The sequence below is a fragment of the Salmo trutta genome, chromosome 32 (assembly GCF_901001165.1).
Source record: "Salmo trutta chromosome 32, fSalTru1.1, whole genome shotgun sequence".
Taxonomy (NCBI): domain Eukaryota; kingdom Metazoa; phylum Chordata; class Actinopteri; order Salmoniformes; family Salmonidae; genus Salmo; species Salmo trutta.
This window is the reverse complement of record NC_042988.1, coordinates 32,380,578-32,406,211: the sequence shown is the minus strand read 5'-3', so window position 1 is coordinate 32,406,211 and position 25,634 is coordinate 32,380,578. Positions and strand designations below refer to the sequence as shown.

Genomic DNA, 25,634 nt, shown 5'->3' with positions numbered 1-25,634 from the left:
GAGGTTACAAAATAAAAATCACAAGCATTTTACGTTCCTCATGATCCTACATACAGTACTGGTACACACGTTCCAGTTTTCGTCCAAACTCACAGAAACGTCAACATTTGTATTTTGTTACGTAAACAGCTAATTACACCACTCATATTTAACCAAAACATTTCCCAAAGTCGATACAGATTTATATTCGCAAAATAATGGCAAACAAGGACCGAAACAAAACGATTTTGCTGGAATTGGGGAAACTGCCAGAAAACAATCAATGCGCAGACTGTGGCGCGCCGGGTGAGTGACAATGTAGTTCCATTTAAATCCTAGTCAATTCAAGATATGAGTTAGGGATGAAGTTGCCAATGAGTGTACTATTTGTTCACATGAATTAAATCAGCCCATGTTCTGACTTGTATGTGTGTGGAGTGTTAAATAGTCATGTGTAGGGTAAATGCTTGTGTGTGTCATGAAGACATTGCTTTCTCACTACTCAAGGCTTGCCCGCTCATTAGGCGACCGCCTATGGCGGCAGATTGAAGAGAGTGTCGTTTCCTGAGTTAAACTGACCAAGACGCACCTCCAACAACACATACAAACGCACGTAATACTTCCCCAAAACAATGTCCATTTCTCTCAACCAGTGTCATATGGGCTTTTTAGGTGAGCGCTGATGCCGCTCTGTGATAAGCAGTGCCCACTTTGTTGAAGGCAGGGGCGCAAAATATTTAGCTTGTCCATTCCCAGCGCGCCTTTCTGGGGTGCTGTTGGAGAGACGCATCGCTGCCATAGTCCACCAACTTTCCGTCCAAAAAAACGATCTAACATAAATCATGTAGCAGATACAGTAGCCAATATGGTAGAATGGTATGTGGCCTTTTCTGTAGCCCACAGGCTGGAGATAAAAGGTATGACAATGTAGTGAGACATGCAGGTTTCTCCGATAAATTGCCTAACTAAATGACGCCCAATCAAATAAAAAAATGTGCTGACATGTTAACCAACATATTGGGTGCGTTCGTAAATTCACTCTGGCGATCTACTCCATTTCAGAGCACTCTCGTCTGTGTGCCAGAGCGCAGAGTAACATTAATTTACCAACGCGCAACTGTTACGGGAATTAAGTTATCAATGTTCTTAAACCGAACTTCAATTTAACTACTCAGTTTGTATACCAGAAGGTGTAAGGATCCGGCTGAAAGAAACAGACTGAGACCCAGCCTACAATAATCAGGATGTTTATTTACGAGATACACACATCCTTTTAGATGCACACAGCCTTTTAATATTACACATTTCGTCATACAAATAAACTTACATCAGTAGAGAACTCCACCCCGCTTTAGGCGGCTGTATTTTTCCACAGTACCCAGACCACCTGTCTCCTTATCTTTTGCCAGCCTAGCCGTTTTCGGGCCGTTGTTCCCCTCCCTAACTTAGGGAGGCTCATTTCCCTGTTCCTTTCACAAGGTCGTCCTACCAACTATGCCCTGCTCATTTTGAAATAGTAACAGTGTCTTAGTCTTAAACAGTCTACTCACACACAGTATTGGATTATAGTTTTTAACACAATAATAATACTTATAATTCTAATACATTTCACAAAGTTATAGGGTTTCAGAGTGGAATACTTTAGTCAAAACCTCAGACATATAAATCCTTTTATCAGCAACACACGTTGAATATGACAGGTGTCAGTAAACATCAGCAAAAACAAGTTATTAAGTTGTTGCCAGCAGCACAGTTAGTCACCAACGCTCTTGATAACATGAAAACAGCCTTACAATTGCCAGAGTGAGGTGTTTTCTCATTTGTCTGGAAGTGGCTAGCTAACCAAGTTAGCTTGAGTTGTGAGGTCAGAACGCTCGGATCAACCCTACTCCTCGGCCAGTGCGCTCCGGGAGCGAAACGCTCTGAATTTATGAACAGACAATCTGACAATGCTTTGAATTTACGAACGCCCAGAGTGCACTCTGGCACTCCAGAATGAATTTACGAACACACCCACAGAGCGCACTCAGGCACTCCAAAGTTCATTTATGGACACACCGTTGTAATGTGCGTACACATTCGAGCGTCTCTCAGCCTATGTTGTGCAAATTAGTTTCTGTATGTGATGATGACTCTGGGGCATGCTGAGGGAGAGTTTTTCGAGAGGCGCTTGTGTGTTTCCGGTTAGTGCTGGGGTGCACTGTTCATCCAAATAAATGACAACTTGATTATTTTATGGGAAATAATCGTCCTAGAATGTTTATGTTAGTCAACAAACTACATGTGAGTTTCGGTGGCCTTACAGGCTCATTACAATATCCTAAAAACAGGACAGGTCAAAGTAAAATGGACAATATGGAATGGATAATCAGGCTACAACTGCTATCCAGGAGTTTCACCATAGGGGCTAAATTGTCATGATCAGTGGTTTCAAGTTTGTTTTTGATTAAATACTTCTGCATGTCCTGCTGTGTAAACCAGTGGAGGCTGCTGAGGGGAGGACCGCTCACAATAATGGCTGGAATGGAGCACATGGAATGGCATCAAACACAAGGAACCATGTGTTTGTTGTATTTGATACCATTCCACCTATTTCGCTCCAACCGTTACCACGAACCCATCCTCGCCAATTAAGGTGCCACCAACCTCCTGTGGTGTAAACACATTGCAAATAGGCTCAGGATAACTCCTGATAAAGTTAGGTAGCTGATATTTAGAGCTTAAATAGCCAAATTGTTTAGTCACAGGAATCAGGACTAATAAAGCAAATGCAACAGCCTGTTTTACAAACGGTGGGCCTAACACATGGATGGGCATTCATAAAATGACGTTGCAGGTAGACAGGGAAGGCAACACCCCAGTAAGCACGGACCAGCAGTTGTTTTTTGGTGCAGTCCAGGCCTTTTTGGTGCAGCCCGGCCTTGATTTCCATGGACGTTGGTTTTTGATCCGGCCTGGATAAGCGTTGATTTGGCCCAAACATCTAGCGCGAGGACGCGCTCTTTGAAAGGAGGGAGTAGTGTAACGACCCTGGGTCGAGCATGCTTTTGCGGCACAGTCGATAGCGCACCGGACTTCGGGCTTGAAGGTCGAGGGTTCGAGACCTGCTTGCTGTTTCATTACAATAGACATCTATAAATTATGTCTTTTCAAAATGAACCTGATTTCAAACGCCCGGAAAATACGTGTTTTCAACATCCGGGAAAATACATATTTTTAACTTTCATTCAGAACCAAAAATGAACCTGATTTCAATGTCCGGAAAATACGTCTTTTCACCTTTCATTCAGAACCTAAATTGAACCTAACTTCAACGTCTGGAAAATACATCTTTTCAACGTCAGTTTGCTTACTGGTACTATTTCTAGTTTTGCAGGGGCAGCAATATTTTTGTCTTGCCTAGGGTGACAGAATAGCCAGGACCGGCCTGGTCACCATTGACTATTTTGATAGATATCAGTGATTTTCAGTGCTAAGTGACACCACACAGAGATGGTCATTCATTCTTTGATGTCTGTTTTTCCATGAGTTTTGAGTGATCTTGAGAGTCTTGTCTCTTTCTGGTGATCCTCCCGTCCTCTGCATACACTGTATAGATCCTGACTGGGCGTCCTATAAGCTGGGTGTGTTTGTGTGTCTGAACTGCTCTGGAGTGCACCGCAACCTGTCCAACATCAGCCGCGTCAAATCCATACGGCTCGACTTCTGGGATGACGAGCTAGTGAAGGTACTGAATGGATCTCTTACAGCAGTGGTCAACACCAACCCTGGTTCTGGAGATCTACAGGGTGTTCAGGTGTCTCGTTCCAGCCCAACACTAACCAGATCAATCCATCAACAAATGATCATTAACTTTGTGCTGGGGTGAAATAAAAGCCTTCACAACCAGTATCTCTTCAAGACCAGGTTTTGTGACTACATGACAATTTCACTCCTGGTTCTCATCTTGGAGGACCACTTTGGATACTGGTTTGGTTTGCAATCTTAATCAGTACAATGTATTTATGTCCTCTGTCAATTTCCTTCTTTTGGGGTGTTTGTTTGTGAACGAAGTTCATGAAAACCAATGGAAATGCCACAGGCAGAGCCGTCTATGAGAAAGCAGTCCCAGCATTCTACTACCGGCCCCAGCAAGAAGACTGTGCGTAAGTGTTGGCATCCCAGGTCATTTCACTACTTCACTGACAAGTGCTCTTGGCACCGGGCATTCGTTTTTGTACAAACGAATGGCAGCATTTAGGGAAGTTGAAGGATGCTGACTTTGCGCACCAATGTAGGAAGGGGAAGGAAAGGATTGTATTGTTAAAAAAATAAAGAAGTGGAACTTCTGACGATGGAATTATAAATCATTTAACCAGTCAGTCAATTGTTGTCTCTCCCTCCCAATGAAACATTATTTGTCTTTTGAATGTTTAAGAAAAATAAATGCAATGGACAATACTTAGGGTTTCTATTCACCCTGTCTAAAACAATGCAGGACAAACTGTGGACTCAATGATCCGTTAAGCCTGTGAAACTAGAACATCTCATCCTTTTTACCCCCAGCGTCTTAAGGGAGCAGTGGATAAGAGCAAAATATGAGAGGATGGAATTTACCGGCGAGACAAAGTATCCTCCACTGGCCTACACCACAGGTGAACTGGCTTTACTGCTTGTCTGTGGACGTTCAAATGACATATTATAACACATAGAACCTCATTTCTTCTATATTTCTGTATTATTTTAATTGTGGTCTTCTGTAGCTCAGTTGGTAGAGCATGGCTCTTGAAATGCCAGGATAGTAGGTTTGATTCCCAGGGCCACCTATACATGACAAATGTATGCGAGCATGACTGTAGGTCGCTTTGGATAAAAGCGTTTGCTAAATGACATGGATTGAAATGGAAATATTGTCCACAGTGAGGCATTTTGCAGGATCAATGTAGTTTGTTCATCGTACACTGACAAGAAAAAACTATTCTTGTCACACTGACACTTCTGTGGACCTACAGCAGAGCATCGTTCACTTGAGTGAAACCACACACAGAGACATGAGAGGCATACCCACATGTATTGATGAGTTACGGAAATGTAAGAGTACACTTCTTTGGGTCCATTCCAGGTTTCTATGAAGGGAAGCTGTGGAAGAAGGGGAAGGAGAAGGGACAGTTTCAGAGAAGGAAGTTTGTTCTGTCTGAGAAGGAATTCACCCTGGCTTACTACAACAAGGAGGATGTAAGTGTGAGGTCATTGACATGCTGGGTAGCTTTGCTGCACGGCCAAGTTTCTAAACTGCTTATGGTCACATACTTTGAAAGTGTGACTACTGAAAGGTGAAAAGAGTTCAGTGCCATAGCTCTGCTAATATTTACAGGGGTTCACGTGTGAATCATCTTAACATCATTTGACTATGACATATGTTCAGTTTTCTCTCAAGTCAGGCTTACAAATAGTTAAGCCACATTGTTGAGTTTTCACTGGGCTTGCATTGTACGCATCATCACTCTGCGCCCTCAGCCGTCCAAAGGGCCCAAAGCGCTCATCTCCATCAAGGACGTGAATGTGACCTTTCAACCTGAGAAGATTGGTCACGCCCATGGTCTACAGATTACCTACCAGGAAGACAGCCACACCAGAAGTCTTTTTGTCTACCACGAAAGTGGAGAGGTGGGCATTTCTCTCTGTATTTCTCTCTTTATTATAGAGTAGCTTTTGTATAGTCTGGTGATCAAAGATCTGTCACTGTGTGTTTTATACAACTCCTTTGCCATATGTTTGGTATGAAAGTGAAAACTACAGAGGAGTTGGATAAATCACAAACTGATCTCCTGGTAATACCAGGTGAGATAAGAGAAAGACGTTTGCCGTCACATGGCCTCATCCAATACATGAGGAAGTGGATAAGTGAGCAAGAAGCCATGCTAAAATATTTACAACTTTGCAAAACAAGCTTTCGTTAGTGTTTTTGTCTGAGATCTTTGTTGATCTGCTTGTATTCACAGTTGGTTGGAGATAGTTTTTATGGCGTCCTCCTGTAGCAGATTATGCTGTATATCAGTGTGTAAAGCTTACTAGTCTTCCCTGCTCAGGAGATTGTCAACTGGTTCAATGCCATTCGAGCTGCTCGCTATGCCTACCTGAAAACAGCATACCCCACAGGAAGTGATAAAGAGGTAAGTGTTTGTTAGACTATATTTCAGTAAAGTTCTCTCTGGTATATGCCCTTCTTTTCAACCATGTTTGTACCGGCTCAGTATCTCTATTTATGTAAGGGGTGCGTACTGGCGGCAGAGAAGTCAGGCGCAGGAGAGCAAAAACTGATTTACAACAGTGCAGTTTAATAAATAAAACCAACGTTAACAGTACAATAAATCAATGGGTAAAACCCGTCACACACCAGCATAACGTGCACAAGCATTACAATAAACAATTCCGGACAAGGATATGGGGGGAACAGAGGGTTAAATACACAACATGTAATGATGGAATTGAAACCAGGTGTGTGGGAAGACGAGACAAAACAAATGGGAAAATGAAAGGTGGATCGGCGATTGCTAGAAGGCCGGTGACGTCGAACGCCGCCCGAACAAGGAGAGGGACCAACTTCGGCGGAAGTCGTGACAATTTCCATCAAATCAGAGGCTACCAATGTCTCCCCCACATGAATTTGGTATTTTTATTGTCCCCTGTAGACCATTTACTTTAGGGTGTAAACGTACTATAAATTCCTGTATTATACTTATGATAAAATGTCTATTATATTCTACTGAGCCATTTACTTTGTTGTTATTCTTAGATTTTCTTATTGTTGTTGCATTGTCGAGAAAGAACTTGCAAGTAAGCATTTCATTGGACGGTGTATACCATGTGTATCCTGTACATACAACTAATAAAACGTGAAACTATAGAGTGTTGTTATGCCATGTGAAGACAGACTTCTATGAATCAATGCATTAGAGGAAGTTCAACACGTTTCAGCTTTGAGAGGGTGTCACAAGATAGTATTTCCAGTAACTATTGGCCTGGTTTTATGTTGCAGAATACCAGTACATTTAGATATAAATATTTCCTAAAGAACAGACAGTGGTTCCTAGTGCCTAAGGATATATTCAGCAACCGTAGCAATAACTACTGTTGCAATTAGCAATAAATTAATTGATGCTTATAAATGCTTCTTCTGTATTCCTTTTCATTATGTGTATTCTGACAGTTGAGGACTAGAATTACCAGAAACTACCTCAAAGAAGGATACATGGAGAAGACAGGTCCTATGGTAGGTAGTTACTTTGTGATTATCATACTAAATAATGACATTGGATAGAAGAAACGTAAAGTGACCTGGTTGTTACAATGTAATCGCATTATGAACACAGTGACATTAAAGTGTATCTGTTGGGAAGCAAAAGGAGACGTTCAAAAAGAGATGGTTCATCTTGGACTCCCAAGACAGGAAGCTCCTTTACTTCAAAAGCCAGCTGGTAAGAAAGGAATCCACCTCATCATCATCTCAAAAGGGTGTGTGTGTGTGTGTGTGTGTCACTCGAATCCTAATCTCTACACTATCAACGTGTGTGTGTCTGTTTACTACAGGATGCTGAGGAGCTGGGAGTTGTGTTCATCGGCACAGAGACCAATGGTTACTCAGTGAGTGAGTGCATTCCCAAAAGGACCAGAGGCAACAGGTGGAGGTGTGGAGTCACAGTGGAGACACCGGACCGCCAGTTTGTCTTCATGTGTGAGCAGGAGAGGGAGCAGAGAGAGTGGGTGGAGGCCCTCAGACAGGTCATCTCTAAACCCATGCAGCCCCAGGACTACACCAGTAAGAGCCGTGTCACCAGTATTCACACCACAGGAGACTCCTGAGGGGAGGACGGCTCATAATAATGGGCAGAACGGAGCGGATGGAATGGCATCAAACACATGGAAACCATGTGTTTGATGTATTTGATACCATGCCACTGATTCCGCTCCAGCCTATACCACGAGCCTGTCCTCCCAAATGAAGGTGCCACCAACCCCCTGTCTCACACACACACTATGCACGTACTGTACATAGTATATATTCATACACCATATGGTGAATAAACTAATGTATGCTTTTCTGGCTTGTCATGTTTCAGCTGAAGCCAACATCCGAGGGAATAGTTGACTTTCGAGAGAGAGCTGAGGGAAGAGTTGACTTTCGAGAGAGAGCTGAGGGAAGAGTTGACTTGCGAGAGAGAGATTCCACCAACATTGGCTGCAAAACCCACTCTGAAGACTATCATCTAAACTGAACAAAAATATAAACACAACATGCAACAATTTCAAAGATTTTACTGAGTTACAGTTTATATAAGGAAATCAGTCTGTTGAAATAAATTAATTCAGACCTAATCTATGGATTTCACGACTGGGAATACAAATATACATCTATTGGTCACAGATACAGAAAACCAGTCAGTATCTGGTGTGACCACCATATGCCTCATGCAGCGCAACACATCCCCTTCGCAAGTTGATCAGGCTGTTGATTTTGGCATGTGGAATGTTGTCCCACTGCTTTTCAATAGCTGTGCGAAGTTGCTGGATACTGGCGGGCACTGGAACATGCTGTCGATCCAGAGAAATCCCAAACATGCTCAATTAGTGACATGGCTGGTGAGTATGCAGGCCAGGGAAGAACTGGGATTTTTTTGGATTCCAGGAATTGTGTACATATCCTTGCAACATGAGGCCGTCTATTATCATGCTGAAACTTAAGGTGATGGCGGCGGATGAATGGCACGACAATGGGCCACAGGATCTCGTCACGGAGTCTCTATGCAGTCAAATTGCCATCGATAAAATGCAATTGTGTTCATTGTCCATAGCTTATGCCTGCCCAAATCATAACCACACCGCCACCATGGGGCACTCTATTCACAACGTTGACATCAGCAGTCCGCTGATACCATACATGCTGTCTGCCATCTGCTCTGTACAGTTGAAACCGGGATTCATCCATGAAGAGCACACTTCTCCAGTGGCCATCGAAGGTGAGAATTTTCCCACTGAAGTCGGTTACGAACGCCCAACTGCAGTCAGGTCAAGACCCTGGTGAGGACAACGTGCACGCGGATGAGCTTCCCTGAGACTGTTTCTGACAGTTTGTGCCGAAATTCTTCGGTTTTGCAAACCCACAGTTTCGTCACCTGTCCGGGTGGTTGGTCTCAGATGATCCCGCAGATGAAGAAGCCGGATATGGAGGTCCTAGGCTGACAAGGTTACTCGTGGTCTGCGGTTGTGAGGCCGGTCGGATGTATTGCCAAATTCTATAAAATGTCCGTTGAAGGCGGCTTATGGTAGAGAAAGTAACATTCAATTCTCTGGCAACAGCTCTGGTGCTCATTCCTGCAATCAGCATGCCAATTGCACGCTCCCTCAACTTGAGACATCTGAAATTCTCATCAACAGGGATGTAAACAACTTTGTGCACAAAATTTGAGAGAAATATGTGTTTTGTGCATCTGGGAAGTTTCTGGGATCTTTTATTTCAGCTCATGGGACCAACACTTTACATGTTGTGTTTCTATTTTTGTTCAGTATATAAAGAGAACTTCCAGTATCACTGCATTGAATGTATCCCCTTTATTGACAGCAGGACTCTAAATATATTACTTCTTGGAGGACAATGTCTAGGACTGTGGGTTGTTTATGTACAATGCAGATACATGGTTCTACTGGAATTGATGAAAAACGAACTGGGGCAGTACTGTCTCACCACAAATGATGGACAAATACTAGATACCTTGCTCGGCATGGAAGGTAAAATTGTTATTCTCAAACCGTACGTATTAAAATGGCAGAGCTGGGTGTTCCGTGTGCACTTGTTTTATGTGTGAAGCCAGGTAAATTCTGTTGCTATGAGAAAGTAAATGTGAGTGTGCATACATGTTATACAATTAATATCAACTGGGATAATATCTAATACCAACTGTGATTACTAATATAAACTGTGATAATATATAATAACAACTGTATGTATTAGAAGGGTATGTTTTTAGTCCTTTTCTTTAACAAAGGGTATGCCATACCCTCACATACTTCCTCAATTCGAGCCCTCGGCGTCTTTCTGAGTTGAGAGCAATTGAATCCCTGCCTCCTCTATCATTTCACAATACAATCAAATCAAGCCACTACATTTGAATTCCAAGCCAATGTCACCACATGAGCGCTAGAGGGTAGCAGATACGTTGTCTATTATGTTTCGACAGCGTTTGTCTGCTACTGCTTGCCGTAGTTGCCGGGTATTAGAGGTCAGCGGGAGGAGGTGTGCGTCTGAAATATTTCGTGCAAAATGTCATGAAAGTACAGAAAATAAAGGAATATAGCGTTTTAAACAATTATGTCATTTACAAGAATGTGTATTGCTGTTGAGCGTGGAACTTTAATTGTACAAGAAGCGAGAGAAAACATAACGAATTAACGGAGAAATTCCCCCGTCCGTTTTGTCCTACAAAGAAAGAGGCGCCGATCACAGTTTGACAGCGCAGTCTAAACTGCGCAGGCCTGGCATTAGATAAACTGCTGTGGGGCGGCATCTGAAAGAATAAATGATATTTATGAAAGAACAAAGACTTTATTGATTTGTGAATAAAAAAACAGTTGCAAATATGAGGAAGGACGTGAGGATATTACTCGTTGGGGAACGTAAGTGGCTGATTCATTAAATATAACTGGCGCTTGATGCCTACACAGTAATTAGCTAGCATGCTAGCTTAACTCCGCGAATACATTCAATTTCTCAAAAAACACTGTATATACGAATGTTCAACTAGGTTGTGTTTTGTACTTGAATGACCGCACAACGAAGAATACCATTGCATCGAACTGATTCAATGTGACATTGTGAAGACGTTTAGCCAACAAAATACCTCGCTAACTAGCAAATGCCGCAGTCAAATTTGAATGGCTAGTTAATAAAGACTGTTGGTTTATTCACTTAGTGATACGCACACAGTAGCTGTAGTTATTGAAAGTATGTTTGGTGTAACTTGTAGCCACAGTATTTAACTAGCTAGCTAGTAATGTAGGTTAGGATCGTATCAATAGAACACTCACTCAACCTTGCATGCGCTTTGCACTATCGATCTGTCCTCCTGCACACTGTGCCAGCTTGACATTCCACGGAACCAGTAGAAATCAGGTTCTGCTCAATTCTGTGTATTTTAGCCATTTGGACACTGCAGCTTTTGGCCTCCACAATACACTTCTCCCAAATCCCCATAGCCACATCTAGTGCACTTTGCAAATGTACATTCATCTGCTCCCGTATCCACAATGCATCAATCTTTAAGCTATGCCATTTACATTTGTTTTGAGAGCGACTATTGTCAATGATCACATTTTGTGGTAACGTGGGTAGGATGTGATAGAACTGAGACCTTTAAAGGAACTTGTGACAGCACTCTGGTTGTCCTCCTTTCTGCCCTGTGTTCTTCTCACATCTGTTTATCAGATGCAACTGGCTGGCTGACCTACATTGACACATTCTCATAGACACATTCTCTTTGGCGTTGCTGACAGGTCCCTTGAGAGGGCAGCCAAAACCGTACGTGTGTATGCTAACGTTGGTGATATCACTCAGCAACCAAGGATGCATTTACACAGACAGCCCACTACTGATCTTTTTCCCAATTACTGGAAAAGGAGCTGATCTGATTGGTCAAAAGACCAAGTAGTAGTGTAGAAGGATCAGAATTGGGCAGCCAGACTGTAAACACAGGTCAAGTGTCCTTGTCCAAGTCCTTTCCATGCACCTGCAGAGGCTGGCCCTGTTCTTGAACTTGAACTGTCCTACCGCCCTTGAAGCAGGAGCCCATTCACTGATCTGACTCAACCTAACATGGGTGAAAGCTACTGCAGGCTAATTGAACCCGGCTTGATAAAACCCCTCCATTGGTGTTAGATCAATGGTTATGGTAGGGAAAAAGGATGCATGTTAAAACGTATCAGAACTGCAACTCTCTGTGTGGTATCTGCAGCCCTCTGTCCCCTGGCTGTGCACTACGGTGCTGGATTCAATCAAGTCATGGAATTTAATAAGACACTCCAACACTTAACTAGTTCCTGTTCATGCTTGCCAGCTGCTCTTATCTTCACACTTCAGTCACTCAACACATCAGTCTAACAGTCTGTAATGTATGCAGATCTGTAGCCGACACAATCCCAATTGCACTCTACACCGCCCTCACCCACCTTAATAAGAGGAATACCTATGTGAGAATGCTTTTCATTGACTACAGCTCAGCGTTCAACACCTTTGTCCCCTCAACTCGTCACCAAGCTTAGGACTGAACACTTCCCTCTGCAACTGGATCCTGGACTTCCTGACAGGCCGTCCCCAGGTGATGATAGGCAACATCACCTCCGCCACGCTGACCCTCAATACGGGTCCCCACAGGGGTGTGTGTGCTTAGTTCCCTCCTGTACTCCGCGTATGACTCCACCACCATCAAGTTCGCTGACGACACGACGGTGGTTAGGCCTGATCACCGGCGATGATAAGTCAGCCTACAGGGATGATGTCAGTGACCTGGCAGTGTGGTGCTGGGACAACAACCTCTCCCTCTACATCAGTAAGACCAAGGAGCTGATCGTGGACTACAGGAAACGGGGGGGCGAGCACGCCCCCATCCACATCCCTGGGGCTGCAGTGGAGCTGGTCGCAAGCGTCAAGTTCTTCAGTGTCCAAATCACTCAGGACTTAAAATGGCTGACACACACGGGCACTGTCGTGAAGAAGACGTGACTTCTTCCCCCTCAGGAGGATGAAAAGGTTTTGCGTTGGCTTTCAAAGTTCTATAGCTGCATCATTGAGAGCATCTTGATTGGCTGCATCACTGCTTGGTATGGCAACAGTACCGCCCACGATTGCATGGCGCTACAGAGGGTGGTGCGGACAGGCCAGTACATCACTGGGGCCGAGCTCCCTGTCATTCAGGACCTGTATATCAGGCTGTGTCAAAGGAAGGCCTGGAAAATCGTTGAAGACTCCAGCCATCCAAGCCATAGACTGTTCTCTCTACTTCCACACGGCAAGCGGTACCGGTGCATCAAGTCTGACACCAACAGGCTCCTGAGCTTCTTCCCTAAGCCATTAGACTGCTAAATAGATAACAAAATGGCCTCGTGGACTATCGGAGTTGACTCTGTCTCTATGTGCTCTCACAGGACTCTACACACACACACACACACACACACACACACACACACACACACACACACACACACACACACACACACATTTATACTGACTCTACGCACACGCACTCACATTCATCATATATGCTACTCTTTTTGTCATATATCCTGATGCTTACCCCTATACATATATACATTTACATTACATTTACATTTAAGTCATTTAGCAGACGCTCTTATCCAGAGCGACTTACACATTGGTACATTCACCTTATGATATCCAGTGGAACAACCACTTTACAATAGTACATCTAAATCTTTTTTTTTGGGGGGGGGGTTAGAAGGATTACTTTATCCTATCCTAGGTATTCCTTAATAGCACATTGTAAATATGCTATTGGAACTGACCCTGTATATAGCATACTTACTTCATGTTGTTCTTATTTCTATTTCTCATGTTTGTGCTCCACCTTGTTATTTTTTGTTCAACATTGATATTGATTACTGCATTGCTGGGGTTAGAGTTGGCAGAACGGTATGGCACTGTACTTGTGCTCGTGACATTACCTTGAAACCTGCACATTGTATGGTACAATGTTGAGAGGTGACACTAAAGCTCAATTGATGATGTCTCCCTACGTGAGATGATCTCCATCACAGGGAGTATCTCCTCATTGTAGCCTGGTTCCAGATCTGTTTGTGCCATCTCGCCAACTCCTATGGTCATTGTCACATGACCATAGGAGTTGGCAAGACAGCACAAACAGATCTGGAATCAGGCTATCCTGATTGCAATCACACACTGATGCTTCTGTCTCACACACTTGTCCTCTCGTCTCCACAGCCAAAGTGGGGAAGACGTCTCTGATCATGTCACTGGTCAGCGAGGAGTTCCCTGACGACGTTCCCCTTCGAGCGGAGGAGATCACCATCCCAGCAGACGTAACGCCAGAGAGAGTCCCCACACACATAGTGGACTACTCAGGTAACACCACAGACCATACAGCCTGAACATCCATCAATACTGAATGTTTAATACTGAACACTGTTCAGTGTTACTAGACTGCCCCTACAGACAGACTGTTATTTTTCAGACCAGGGATTCAGTCAGTGCATGTTATGGCTGGAACTGTGTTCTACTGACGGTACTGACGACAGTGGAGTCTGACGGTACTGACGACAGTGGAGTCTGACGGTACTGACGACAGTGGAGTCTGACGGTACTGACGACAGTGGAGTCTGACGGTACTGACGACAGTGGAGTCTGACGGTACTGACGACAGTGGAGTAGGAGATGTGTCAGATTGACAAGACAATATCATACTGTCTTTGATGTTGTTGTCTTGTGTCTGTAGAAGCAGAACAGTCAGACGAGCAGTTGTATCAAGAAATATCGAAGGTTGGTAGGATACCATTTTAACCCTGTATTATCCCCTTAAAGTAAACATCTATCCCCACCAAGGTAGAATAACATTGTCTCTTTTTTACAGGCAAATGTTATTTGCATAGTTTACTCAGTCAACAACAAGAAGTCCATTGAGAAGGTCAGTTTATAAACCAAGCATTCTCTCTGACAAAGAATAACTGACATTCAGATGTCTTGATTTAGTAACAGCCCACTGCCTGCCCGTTGTTAACTCTGTTCACCATGTCGGCCATATTGAATTAAAGAGAGCGCCGGGCAGGCCTGTGTTCTGAGTCTTGGCCTTGCAGCTGTAACGGGGTTTGATATGTGTTTTCTCTCCTAGGTGACAAGCCATTGGATTCCCCTCATAAACGACAGGACGGACAAGGATAGCAGGTGTGTGTGCAGTGTGCATGTGGTGTCTGCATGTGTGTGTGTCTCCCCTTGGTCAGGGACAGTGGGGGTATACTAAATCCTGCTACTAAATCCCCAGTGGATGTGGAAAAGACTGCTCCAACAGCTAAAGTGCTGGTGTAGTTTTTGACAGCTTTGCCACATTTCAGTTAGTAGATTGAAACAGGTGTCAAGTCATTTCAATAACATGCCATTCATTATAAGACCAGCCTGCTATATGGACCAGTTATGTCATAGACAAGGGAAAGTACACTACCGTGTACCTGTTTGTGTAACCTACTCCATATCAATGTGATAATGGAGGAAAGGTTACTGAATGACTAATGGCTATATAATGTAAGACCGTGGGAGACGGCCTGCCGAGTGGTGCAGTGGTCTAAGGCACTGCGTCGCTGTGCCACTAGAGATCCTGGTTCGAGTCCAGGCTCTGCCGGTCACGGCCGGGAGGCCCATGGGGTGGCGCACAATTGGCCCAGCGTCGTCCGGGTTAGGGGAGGGTTTGGCCGGCAAAGATGTCCTTGTCCCATCGCGCTCTAGCGACTCCTGTGACGAGCCGGGCGCAGTGCACGCTGACACGATTGGTGTGACTGGCTTCCGGGTTAAGCGGGCATTGTGTCAAGAAGCAGTTGGTTGGGTTGTGTTTTGGAGGACGCACAGCTCTTTGACCTTCACCTCTCCCGAGTCCGTACGGGAGTTGCAGAGATGAGACAAGACTGTAACTACCAATTGGATACCATGAAATTGGGGAGAATAAAAAAAGACAGTGTGATACGATGGATCAGTTTTCCATAGGGGAAGCAGGTGGTCATGGACATTGTTGTCACCTCTAAGCTGTAAGTTGAATTGCAGCCCCCTCTGTCTCCTATCGTTGATTTAATGTACCATTATACAGTATGTTGAGTCTGTTTGTATAGCGGCAGACAGCCAGACAACATTGATTTAATGTACCATTATACAGTATGTTGAGTCTGTTTCTATAGCGGCAGACAGCCAGACAACATTGATTTAATGTACCATTATACAGTATGTTGAGTCTGTTTCTATAGCGGCAGACAGCCAGACAACATTGATTTAATGTACCATTATACAGTATGTTGAGTCTGTTTCTATAGCGGCAGACAGCCAGACAACATTGATTTAATGTACCATTATACAGTATGTTGAGTCTGTTTCTATAGCGGCAGACAGCCAGACAACATTGATTTAATGTACCATTATACAGTATGTTGAGTCTGTTTGTATAGCGGCAGACAGCCAGACAACATTGATTTAATGTACCATTATACAGTATGTTGAGTCTGTTTCTATAGCGGCAGACAGCCAGACAACATTGATTTAATGTACCATTATACAGTATGTTGAGTCTGTTTGTACAGCGTCAGACAGCCAGACAACATTGATTTAATGTACCATTATACAGTATGTTGAGTCTGTTTCTATAGCGGCAGACAACCAGACAACATTGATTTAATGTACCATTATACAGTATGTTGAGTCTGTTTCTATAGCGGCAGACAACCAGACAACATTGATTTAATGTACCATTATACAGTATGTTGAGTCTGTTTCTATAGCGGCAGACAGCCAGACAACATTGATTTTAGGGTTGTCACAATACCAGTATCGCGATACTCTGAGGTATCGTGGCAAGGAAACAAAACATGAAGTGGACTATATTTCCTGAGGAAAACAGTCCTAATGTTTTTAGCCTCATGTTGTCACCTAGAATCACATGTTTAGTTTCTATATAGAACACTATATTTTACATACAGTAGGTTTTAAAGGACCATAGAGTTTATTCTGCTTTGTGTGTTCCGGCAGACAGCCAGATAACGTTGTCTTGGATTGAGCCTGGATTTATTTAATAGGATCCGGTGTCAAGGCTAAATCTGCCTGGATTACTGTTAGAGTTTAGTATAACATACTGTAGCTTGAAGGTTTGATCTGTTAGGTGACACTGACAATCTATTGGAGTCTAGAACCCCTGAGGATTCATTCTCAGACAATGAATTCTCATGATTGTTTTCTCAGAGCCCTAACTGTCTTCCTCCTCCAATGGTAATGACAATGAAATTCACCTTCCTTTTGAATGAATGGCTTGCAAGGCTGTTTTTCTCAGTCAAAATAAGATACTGGTCTGAAGTTGTAATGTTATTATAATGAGGTTGTAAAGATGTCATAATGATGTTGTTATGATGTGGTCCTGTGTGGTTCAGTTGGTAGAGATTTGAGCTTACAATGCCAAGGGTTGTCGGTTCGATTCCCGCTGGGGCCACCCATACAGATTTTTTTATGCACATATATATTATATAAGATCATATATGATGTTGTTGCAGGGTACCACTGATCCTGGTGGGGAATAAGTCAGACCTGGTAGAACACAGCAGTATGGAGACCATCCTGCCCATCATGAACCAGTACTCTGACATTGAGACCTGCGTGGAGGTAAGAGAACACTGACTGGTTACTCTGTTTACCGCCGCCATTTTGGGGCTAAACTGACAAGTGCCTAGCAAGAGTACATTAAGAATGACCATATAGCTAGGCTAATGAAAGTTGTTGTGTTTCACTTGAGTTGAGGCTCAACCCTGGCAGTATTCATTATGGCACACAACATAAAACATTTTGCAACATAAAATAAAAATAAGTGTTTATTAGCCAAGTCCACATAGTAAATGAGCCTTTTTCAGTCAGTTTTTTTGTTTTATTTGGTGCCTAATGAACATGACCCCTCTGTCTTTCTACTGAGTGACTGAGTGTGTGCACTGTGTGCTGAGACGCACTTCTATCATGGAGGAAAGTAGTTGGCTACATTACTCTTCCATTGGTCTCATGTGACAGCCCAGTCACATGTCCTCTCTGGCTAGATTAGTTACAGGATAAAAGTAGTGGAGGTGGAGGGGACGACGTGTTGGAACACACACACACACACAGAGAATACACACAGACAGATGTGTTAAAGTGACAACCTGGTCAGGATCCGTTATGCAGTTGAACTCCACAAGGTTCATGGGTACTTGTACGTGATGCAACACTGTTCAGTCTCTACATATTTAACATCTGAACACTCTCTTCCCCCCTGTGTGGAATTAGCCCCTTGTCATGGCAACGCCACTGGTGTTTATAGCCTGGCTGTTTCTGGTTTGTCATATATACATCGTTTACACAGTACAATGAAATGCCGCCTTAACCCTTTATTTCAACAGTGGCGGCTGATGTCCTATAGTACCCATAATGCTCTGTAACACAATTAGTTTTAGCTTTGTAAATGTAACCTTTATTTAACTAGGCAAGTCAGTTAAGAACAAATTATTATTTACAAGGATGGCCGACCCTGGCCAAACCCGGATGACACTGGGCCAATTGTGTGCAAGTGGGACTCCCAATTACGGCCGGATGTGATGCAGCCTGGATTCGAACCAGGGACTGCAGTGACACCTCTTGCACTGAGATGCAGTGCCTCAGACCGCTGGCCACTCGGGAGCCCTAAAGATGTTACTAAAGTGAACATGGTTTCCTGTCTCCTTACCAATACATGTTAGACCACAGCAGGGGTCTGTCTCCTTACCAATACATGGTTGTTAGACCACAGCAGGGGTCTGTCTCCTTACCAATACATGGTTGTTAGACCACAGCAGGGGTCTGTCTCCTTACCAATACATGGTGGTTACACCACAGCAGGGGTCTTTTTCTCTGTGTATTGTTCTAGCTGGTTTTGAGGTTACTGTGTCTGTGTTTGTCAGTGTATTGTTCTAGCTGGTTTTGAGGTTACTGTATCTTTGTGTTTCTCAGTGCTCTGCCAAAAACCTGAAGAACATCTCAGAGCTGTTCTACTATGCCCAGAAGGCAGTGCTCCACCCTACAGGACCCCTGTACTGCCCAGAGGAGAAGGAGGTGAGGAGGGCAGAGGGAAAACTCTAGGTCCCTAGCTACCCTAACTATGTAGTCTGATCAGGAAATACTTTTCCTGGTCAGGTTACACAATCAAAATGTTTCCGAGCGCTACCATGGGTACACAGGCAACATCTACTTTTTAGCTCTCCACAAATATCATATTTTACATATTTCAAATGTATACTTTGTGTTTTTTCAGATGAAGCCGTCTTGCATCAAGTCTCTAACTCGCATCTTCAAAGTGTCGGACCTGGACAACGATGGCATCCTCAACGACAAAGAACTCAACTTCTTCCAGGTAGGAGCCTCACTGTGGGAAAATAAACCTCGTGGGAACAACTTCTTCCAGGTAGGAGCCTCACTGTGGGAAAATAAACCTCGTGGGAACAACTTCTTCCAGGTAGGAGCCTCACTGTGGGAAAATAAACCTCGTGGGAACAACTTCTTCCAGGTAGGAGCCTCACTGTGGGAAAATAAACCTCGTGGGAACAACTTCTTCCAGGTAGGAGCCTCACTGTGGGAAAATAAACCTCGTGGGAACAACTTCTTCCAGGTAGGAGCCTCACTGTGGGAAAATAAACTTTGTGGGAACAACTTCTTCCAGGTAGGAGCCTCACTGTGGGAAAATAAACCTCGTGGGAACAACTTCTTCCAGGTAGGAGCCTCACTGTGGGAAAATAAACCTTGTGGGAACAACTTCTTCCAGGTAGGAGCCTCACTGTGGGAAAATAAACCTTGTGGGAACAACTTCTTCCAGGTAGGAGCCTCACTGTGGGAAAATAAACCTCGTGGGAACAACTTCTTCCAGGTAGGAGACTCACTGTGGGAAAATAAACCTCGTGGGAACAACTTCTTCCAGGTAGGAGCCTCACTGTGGGAAAATAAACCTCGTGGGAACAACTTCTTCCAGGTAGGAGCCTCACTGTGGGAAAATAAACCTCGTGGGAACAACTTCTTCCAGGTAGGAGCCTCACTGTGGGAAAATAAACCTCGTGGGAACAACTTCTTCCAGGTAGGAGCCTCACTGTGGGAAAATAAACCTCGTGGGAACAACTTTCTTGGCGGTAGCTGCAGGCTTGTGTGCTTGATATGACTGAAGTGAAATAACCTGATTTACTTTGTTTTCCAATGGCAGTTTATTTTAACTTGAGTGGAAGAGAGAGGGAGGGATAGGTTATTAGTGGGTTTACCGGTAGCCTGCAGACAGGTGGTTGATTTAGAAACCCTTTCAGAGCATCTTTTGTCCTCTAGTAAAGGGTGCAAAGCTGTATATATATATATCTGCTTGTGACTTCATATATCCCAAACCACGTTACATGAGTAGCTGTGTCAGACATGTTGGAATAGACTGGTTCTTGCCCATTTTGGTCTTAGTTGTGTTTAGGTGATGTGTGTTGAGTGGTTTATTGTTGAAGCACTTGGATGCAGCATTGTGCCGTGTGTAGGCTTTCATTCTTCGCTCTAGTTCTGTGTGGGTATAGTGGTTCTGTGTGGGTATAGTGGGTCTGTGTGGGTATAGTAGTTCTGTGTGGATCTGTGTGGGTATAGTAGTTATGTGTGGGTATAGTAGTTATGTGTGGGTATAGTAGTTCTGTGTGGGTATAGTAGTTCTGTGTGGGTATAGTAGTTCTGTGTGGGTCTGTGTGGGTATAGTAGTTCTGTGTGGGTATAGTAGTTCTGTGTGGGTCTGTGTGGGTATAGTAGTTCTGTGTGGGTATAGTAGTTCTGTGTGGGTATAGTAGTTCTGTGTGGGTATAGTAGTTCTGTGTGGGTATAGTAGTTCTGTGTGGGTCTGTGTGGGTATAGTAGTTCTGTGTGGGTATAGTAGTTCTGTGTGGGTCTGTGTGGGTATAGTAGTTCTGTGTGGGTATAGTAGTTCTGTGTGGGTATAGTAGTTCTGTGTGGGTATAGTAGTTCTGTGTGGGTATAGTAGTTCTGTGTGGGTCTGTGTGGGATAGTAGTTCTGTGCGGGTATAGTAGTTCTGTGTGGGTATAGTAGTTCTGTGTGGGTATAGTAGTTCTGTGTGGGTATAGTAGTTCTGTGTGGGTATAGTAGTTCTGTGTGGGTCTGTGTGGGTATAGTGGGTATAGTGGGTCTGTGTGGGTATAGTAGTTCTGTGTGGGTATAGTAGTTCTGTGTGGGTATAGTAGTTCTGTGTGGGTATAGTAGTTCTGTGTGGGTATAGTAGTTCTGTGTGGGTATAGTAGTTCTGTGTGGATATAGTAGTTCTGTGTGGGTATAGTAGTTCTGTGTGGGTGACACATGGTGTGTTGTGTGTCTGGTAGAGGACGTGTTTCAACATGCCCCTGGCGCCCCAGGCCTTAGAGGATGTCAAGAACGTGGTGAGGAAGAACATAATGGACGGAGTCGAGGACAACGGACTCACGCTGAAAGGTGAGATTGACCACACTGTAGGCCTTCCCTTCTTCTTTCATTCACTTGCTCTATTCTCTCTCTCCATCTCTCATTCAATCTCTCTCTATTCTCTCTCCATCTCTCATTCAATCTCTCTCTTATTCTCTGCCCACTCTCCCTTGTACTCTCTTCTGTAACCTTCACTAAAGGTCATGCATGAATAATATATTTAATAAGCCTTTACCAGTGTACTGTGTCCATCTCTAACGTTGTCAGGGTGTGTCAATTCTTCATCCTGATTGGCCACTAGGGTTCTTGTTCCTGCACACGCTTTTCATCCAGAGGGGGCGTCACGAGACCACCTGGACGGTGCTGCGGAGGTTCGGTTACGACGACGACTTGGAGCTTCACCAGGAGTACCTGTTCCCCCTGTGAGTGGACACTTGAACCCCCCTGGACCAGGGTCGTGTACATTACAGCACATCGTAGTAAACCGCTTTACAGCGGAAAACAAAAACGACCTGTTCTGGACAGGTGTAGATAGTAATAACTTTAACTCTGTGTTTGAGCGCTTTCTTCCATTTCGCGCCTACAGAACACAACCCTGCCGTACGTATGGGCAACTCTTACCTCTGGGCAGAAAGAGGGAAATATACACCTGTTTTATGTAAGGCTGGACGAGCATAACAAGGACTCTCTGGCCCCAATTGAGTTTCAGTCAATAGCAGATAAAGGACATCTGCTCTGCAGGCTCTCACTTTCTTTACACTGTCAAAGATGTTAAGGTTGATGAAACCTACTGAACCATCAAGCTGTCTGTGGGTGCATCTTACACTACTTGTTATGACTTGCAAATAGCACTAGGTCTTTCCCAGGGTGAGCCTTCTGAACAATGCCAGTTTAGCCATAGCCCTTTTAATGAGATTAATCCGGAATGTTCTCTTGTCCGTGCCAGGCTAAAAATACCTGCTGACTGCACCACCGAGCTCAACCACAACGCGTACCTCTTCCTCCAGAGTGTCTTCGACAAGCACGACAAAGTAAGTCTTGGATGACATAACTCCTCCTACTGTTGTTACCTTCTGCCTCACACAGACAAACATTCCCAGGTTTTCCCAAAGTCCCAGTTGGAAGTTTCCCGGAATCAGGAGGGAATCCTCCAACCGGCTTTTGGGAAAGTTACCGGAATATTGCAACCATACACAAAGCTATCATATTTTTAGAACAGTGGTCCTAACCCTTTGTGTGTGTGTGTTTCAGGACAGAGACTGTGCCTTGTCTCCAGACGAAGTAAAGGACCTGTTCAAAGTGTTTCCCTACATGCCCTGGGGTCCCGACGTCAACAACACAGTGTGTACCAACGACCAGGGCTGGATCACCTACCAGGGTTACCTGTCACAGTGGACGTGAGTTAGGCCAGCATACCTGGACTACACTACCTGTTACCTCTGTCTAACTTGAATGATTTGGTAATGCAGTTATACAGGGCTTCGCTGAAACTCAAACTTCTTCACTTTCATATGCTACTGTAGATGTGTACCAAAGCCCCCCACAGACAGACACACACTAACAGGCTTTCAATTGTCTGATTGGCCAGGTTAACGACGTACCTGGATGTGCAGCGCTGCTTGGAGTACCTGGGCTACCTTGGCTACTCAATCATCTGTGAGCAGGAGTCCCAGGCAGCAGCCATCACAGGTAATGTGTGCGTGCGTGACTAGGTTTATATGCTTGTTATGTATTGGTGTTAATTATTGTCGATTACATCTACGGTCAGAGTTGTGTGTGTGTTTGCGCGCACATGCATCTGTATATCTCGTGCCCTCTTCCTGACCCGTCTCTCCTCCCTCAGTGACCCGTAACAAGCGCATCGACCTGCAGAAGAAGCAGACGCAGCGCAGCGTGTTCCGCTGCAACATTCTGGGAGCCAGGGGGAGTGGCAAGACCAGCTTCCTGCAGGCCTTCCTGGGTCGCAACCTGCTGGTGAGTCCCTGGAGCTACCGGACAACTGGGGTGTATTCGTTATGGCACACCCCAGCAAAATGTTTTGCAATGCAACAAATGTTTTTTTTTCTTATTGGACAAATTCAGGTAGTCCCTCCCTGTTTCATTCAGTTTTTTTTCCTAATTTTGGTGCCTAATGAACATGATCCTGGCTTTTCCATCGAAGGCTCACTGCTACCTGCTAAGCACACATTTCTGTTTCATAGCTACTCTGAAGTAGCCAGGGAGACACGGGCAGTCTGTTACTGTGTTACCAACTCCTTTAAGACATAGCAAACTATCTATTATTATTATTATTATTATTATTATACAAACTTAACTATTTAGCAGTGAGGAATAAAAGGTACTGTTGTATCAATATGGAGTGGTGAATGTGTGTTTTTCTGCGTTAACAGAAACAGCGGAAGATCAGAGAAGACCATAAATCGTTTTACTCCATCAACACCACGTATGTCTACGGCCAGGAGAAGTACTTACTGGTGAGGCTGTGCATCTCTCTCCCCGTATCATGCTTTCTGCCCGGTAACCAGATTAAAACCCCGGGAGATGCATTGTAATACAGTTGTATAAACTATAATACTGTGTTTTATGTGTTTCCAGCTGTCTAGCAGTAAATCATGAGTGTTTTCCCCTTGTATGTTTTGGAAACTAAAATGTTCAGTGCTACACAGTGAATGTTAATCACCTGTCGAGTTACATACTATAGAACAAGACTGGTCCTGAGAGAGGCCTTTCTGCGGAAACGTTGACATTGAACGGTCTCAACTATTTCCCCCTTCTCCCCTCTTCACCCCTCTCCTCCTCTTCTCCCCTCTTCACCCCTCTTCACCCCTCTCTCCTCTTCTCCCCTCTTCTCCCCTCTTCACCCCTCTCTCCTCTTCTCCCCTCTTCACCCCTCTCTCCTCTTCTCCCCTCTTCACCCCTCTCTCCTCTTCTCTCCTCTTCTCCCCTCTTCACCCCTCTCTCCTCTTCTCCCCTCTTCACCCCTCTCTCCTCTTCTCCCCTCTTCTCCCCTCTTCACCCCTCTCTCCTCTTCTCCCCTCTTCTCCCCTCTTCACCCCTCTCTCCTCTTCTCCCCTCTTCACCCCTCTCTCCTCTTCTCCCCTCTTCACCCCTCTCTCCTCTTCTCTCCTCTTCTCCCCTCTTCACCCCTCTCTCCTCTTCTCCCCTCTTCACCCCTCTCTCCTCTTCTCCCCTCTTCACCCCTCTCTCCTCTTCTCCCCTCCCCTCTTCACCTCTCTCTCCTCTTCTCCCCTCTTCACACCTCTCTCCTCTTCACCCCTCTTCACCCCTCTCCCCTCTTCTCCCCTCTTCACCCCTCTCTCTTCTCCCCTCTTCACCCCTCTCTCCTCTTCACCCCTCTTCACCCCTCTCTCCTCTTCTCTCCTCTTCTCCCCTCTTCACCCCTCTCTCCTCTTCTCTCCTCTTCTCCCCTCTTCACCCCTCTCTCCTCTTCTCCCCTCTTCACCCCTCTCTCCTCTTCTCCCCTCTTCACCCCTCTCTCCTCTTCTCCCCTCCCCTCTTCACCTCTCTCTCCTCTTCTCCCCTCTTCACACCTCTCTCCTCTTCACCCCTCTTCACCCCTCTCTCCTCTTCTCCCCTCTTCACCCCTCTCTCCTCTTCTCCCCTCTTCACCCCTCTCTCCTCTTCTCCCCTCTTCACCCCTCTCTCTTCTCCCCTCTTCACCCCTCTCTCCCCTCTTCACCCCTCTCCTCCTCTTCTCCCCTCTTCACCCCTCTCTCCTCTTCTCCCCTCTTCACCCCTCTCTCCTCTTCTCCCCTCTTCACCCCTCTCTCTTCTCCCCTCTTCACCCCTCTCTCCTCTTCTCCCCTCTTCACCCCTCTCTCCTCTTCTCCCCTCTTCACCCCTCTCTCTTCTCCCCTCTTCACCCCTCTCCCCTCTTCACCCCTCTCTCCTCTTCACCCCTCTCTCCTCTTCACCCCTCTCCCCTCTTCACCCCTCTCTCCTCTTCACCCCTCTCCCCTCTTCACTCCTCTCTTCTTCCCTCTCCCCTCTTCACCCCTCTCTCTTCTCCCCTCTTCACCCCTCTCCCCTCTTCACCCCTCTCTCCTCTTCACCCCTCTCTCCTCTTCACCCCTCTCTCCTCTTCACCCCTCTCCCCTCTTCACCCCTCTCTCCTCTTCACCCCTCTCCCCTCTTCACTCCTCTCTTCTCCCCTCTTCTCCCCTCTTCACCCCTCTCTCCTCTTCTCCCCTCTTCTCCCCTCTTCACCCCTCTCTCCCTCTTCTCCCCTCTTCACCCCTCTCTCCTCTTCTCCCCTCTTCACCCCTCTCTCCTCTTCTCTCCTCTTCTCCCCTCTTCACCCCTCTCTCCTCTTCTCCCCTCTTCACCCCTCTCTCCTCTTCTCCCCTCTTCACCCCTCTCTCCTCTTCTCCCCTCCCCTCTTCACCTCTCTCTCCTCTTCTCCCCTCTTCACCC

General features: G+C 45.1%; 2 protein-coding genes across 3 annotated transcripts in view; both read left to right on the top strand.

Annotated features, from left to right (window-relative positions):
- Positions 1–21: 21 nt before the first annotated feature.
- Positions 22–8,282, top strand: LOC115171735 (arf-GAP with dual PH domain-containing protein 2). The gene is made up of 11 exons (XM_029728825.1): positions 22–285; positions 3,576–3,706; positions 4,033–4,124; positions 4,525–4,613; positions 5,081–5,193; positions 5,476–5,625; positions 6,048–6,131; positions 7,169–7,231; positions 7,359–7,436; positions 7,549–7,777; positions 8,079–8,282. Exons 1-11 carry the CDS (start codon positions 198–200, stop codon positions 8,105–8,107), a joined length of 1,146 nt encoding a protein of 381 aa, XP_029584685.1. The 5' UTR covers positions 22–197; the 3' UTR covers positions 8,108–8,282.
- A 1,142-nt stretch (positions 8,283–9,424) lies between these two features.
- The window catches only part of LOC115171730 (mitochondrial Rho GTPase 1-A-like), a 37,659-nt gene continuing 21,449 nt past the window's right edge, over positions 9,425–25,634 (top strand). The window contains exons 1-15 of one of the 2 annotated variants that reach the window (XM_029728817.1): positions 9,425–10,629; positions 13,967–14,107; positions 14,478–14,521; positions 14,613–14,666; positions 14,871–14,923; positions 17,278–17,386; positions 18,734–18,835; positions 19,035–19,133; positions 21,122–21,230; positions 21,502–21,622; positions 22,147–22,231; positions 22,452–22,597; positions 22,789–22,889; positions 23,044–23,174; positions 23,591–23,674. In XM_029728817.1, coding sequence (XP_029584677.1) covers positions 10,593–10,629; positions 13,967–14,107; positions 14,478–14,521; positions 14,613–14,666; positions 14,871–14,923; positions 17,278–17,386; positions 18,734–18,835; positions 19,035–19,133; positions 21,122–21,230; positions 21,502–21,622; positions 22,147–22,231; positions 22,452–22,597; positions 22,789–22,889; positions 23,044–23,174; positions 23,591–23,674 — 1,416 coding nt within the window. In that variant the 5' untranslated portion in view covers positions 9,425–10,592. The remainder of the gene's footprint in view (positions 10,630–13,966; positions 14,108–14,477; positions 14,522–14,612; positions 14,667–14,870; positions 14,924–17,277; positions 17,387–18,733; positions 18,836–19,034; positions 19,134–21,121; positions 21,231–21,501; positions 21,623–22,146; positions 22,232–22,451; positions 22,598–22,788; positions 22,890–23,043; positions 23,175–23,590; positions 23,675–25,634) is intronic. The other variant, XM_029728816.1, reaches the window with a different exon arrangement.

Bases quoted from the DNA above. Each gene is read 5' to 3' on its own strand.
- LOC115171735 (XM_029728825.1), top strand. From the start codon at position 198: ATGGCAAACAAGGACCGAAACAAAACGATTTTGCTGGAATTGGGGAAA. The intron at 3,707-4,032 runs GTACTGAATGGA...TTGTGAACGAAG, and splicing joins GGGATGACGAGCTAGTGAAG to TTCATGAAAACCAATGGAAA. The intron at 4,614-5,080 runs GTGAACTGGCTT...GGTCCATTCCAG, and splicing joins TCCACTGGCCTACACCACAG to GTTTCTATGAAGGGAAGCTG.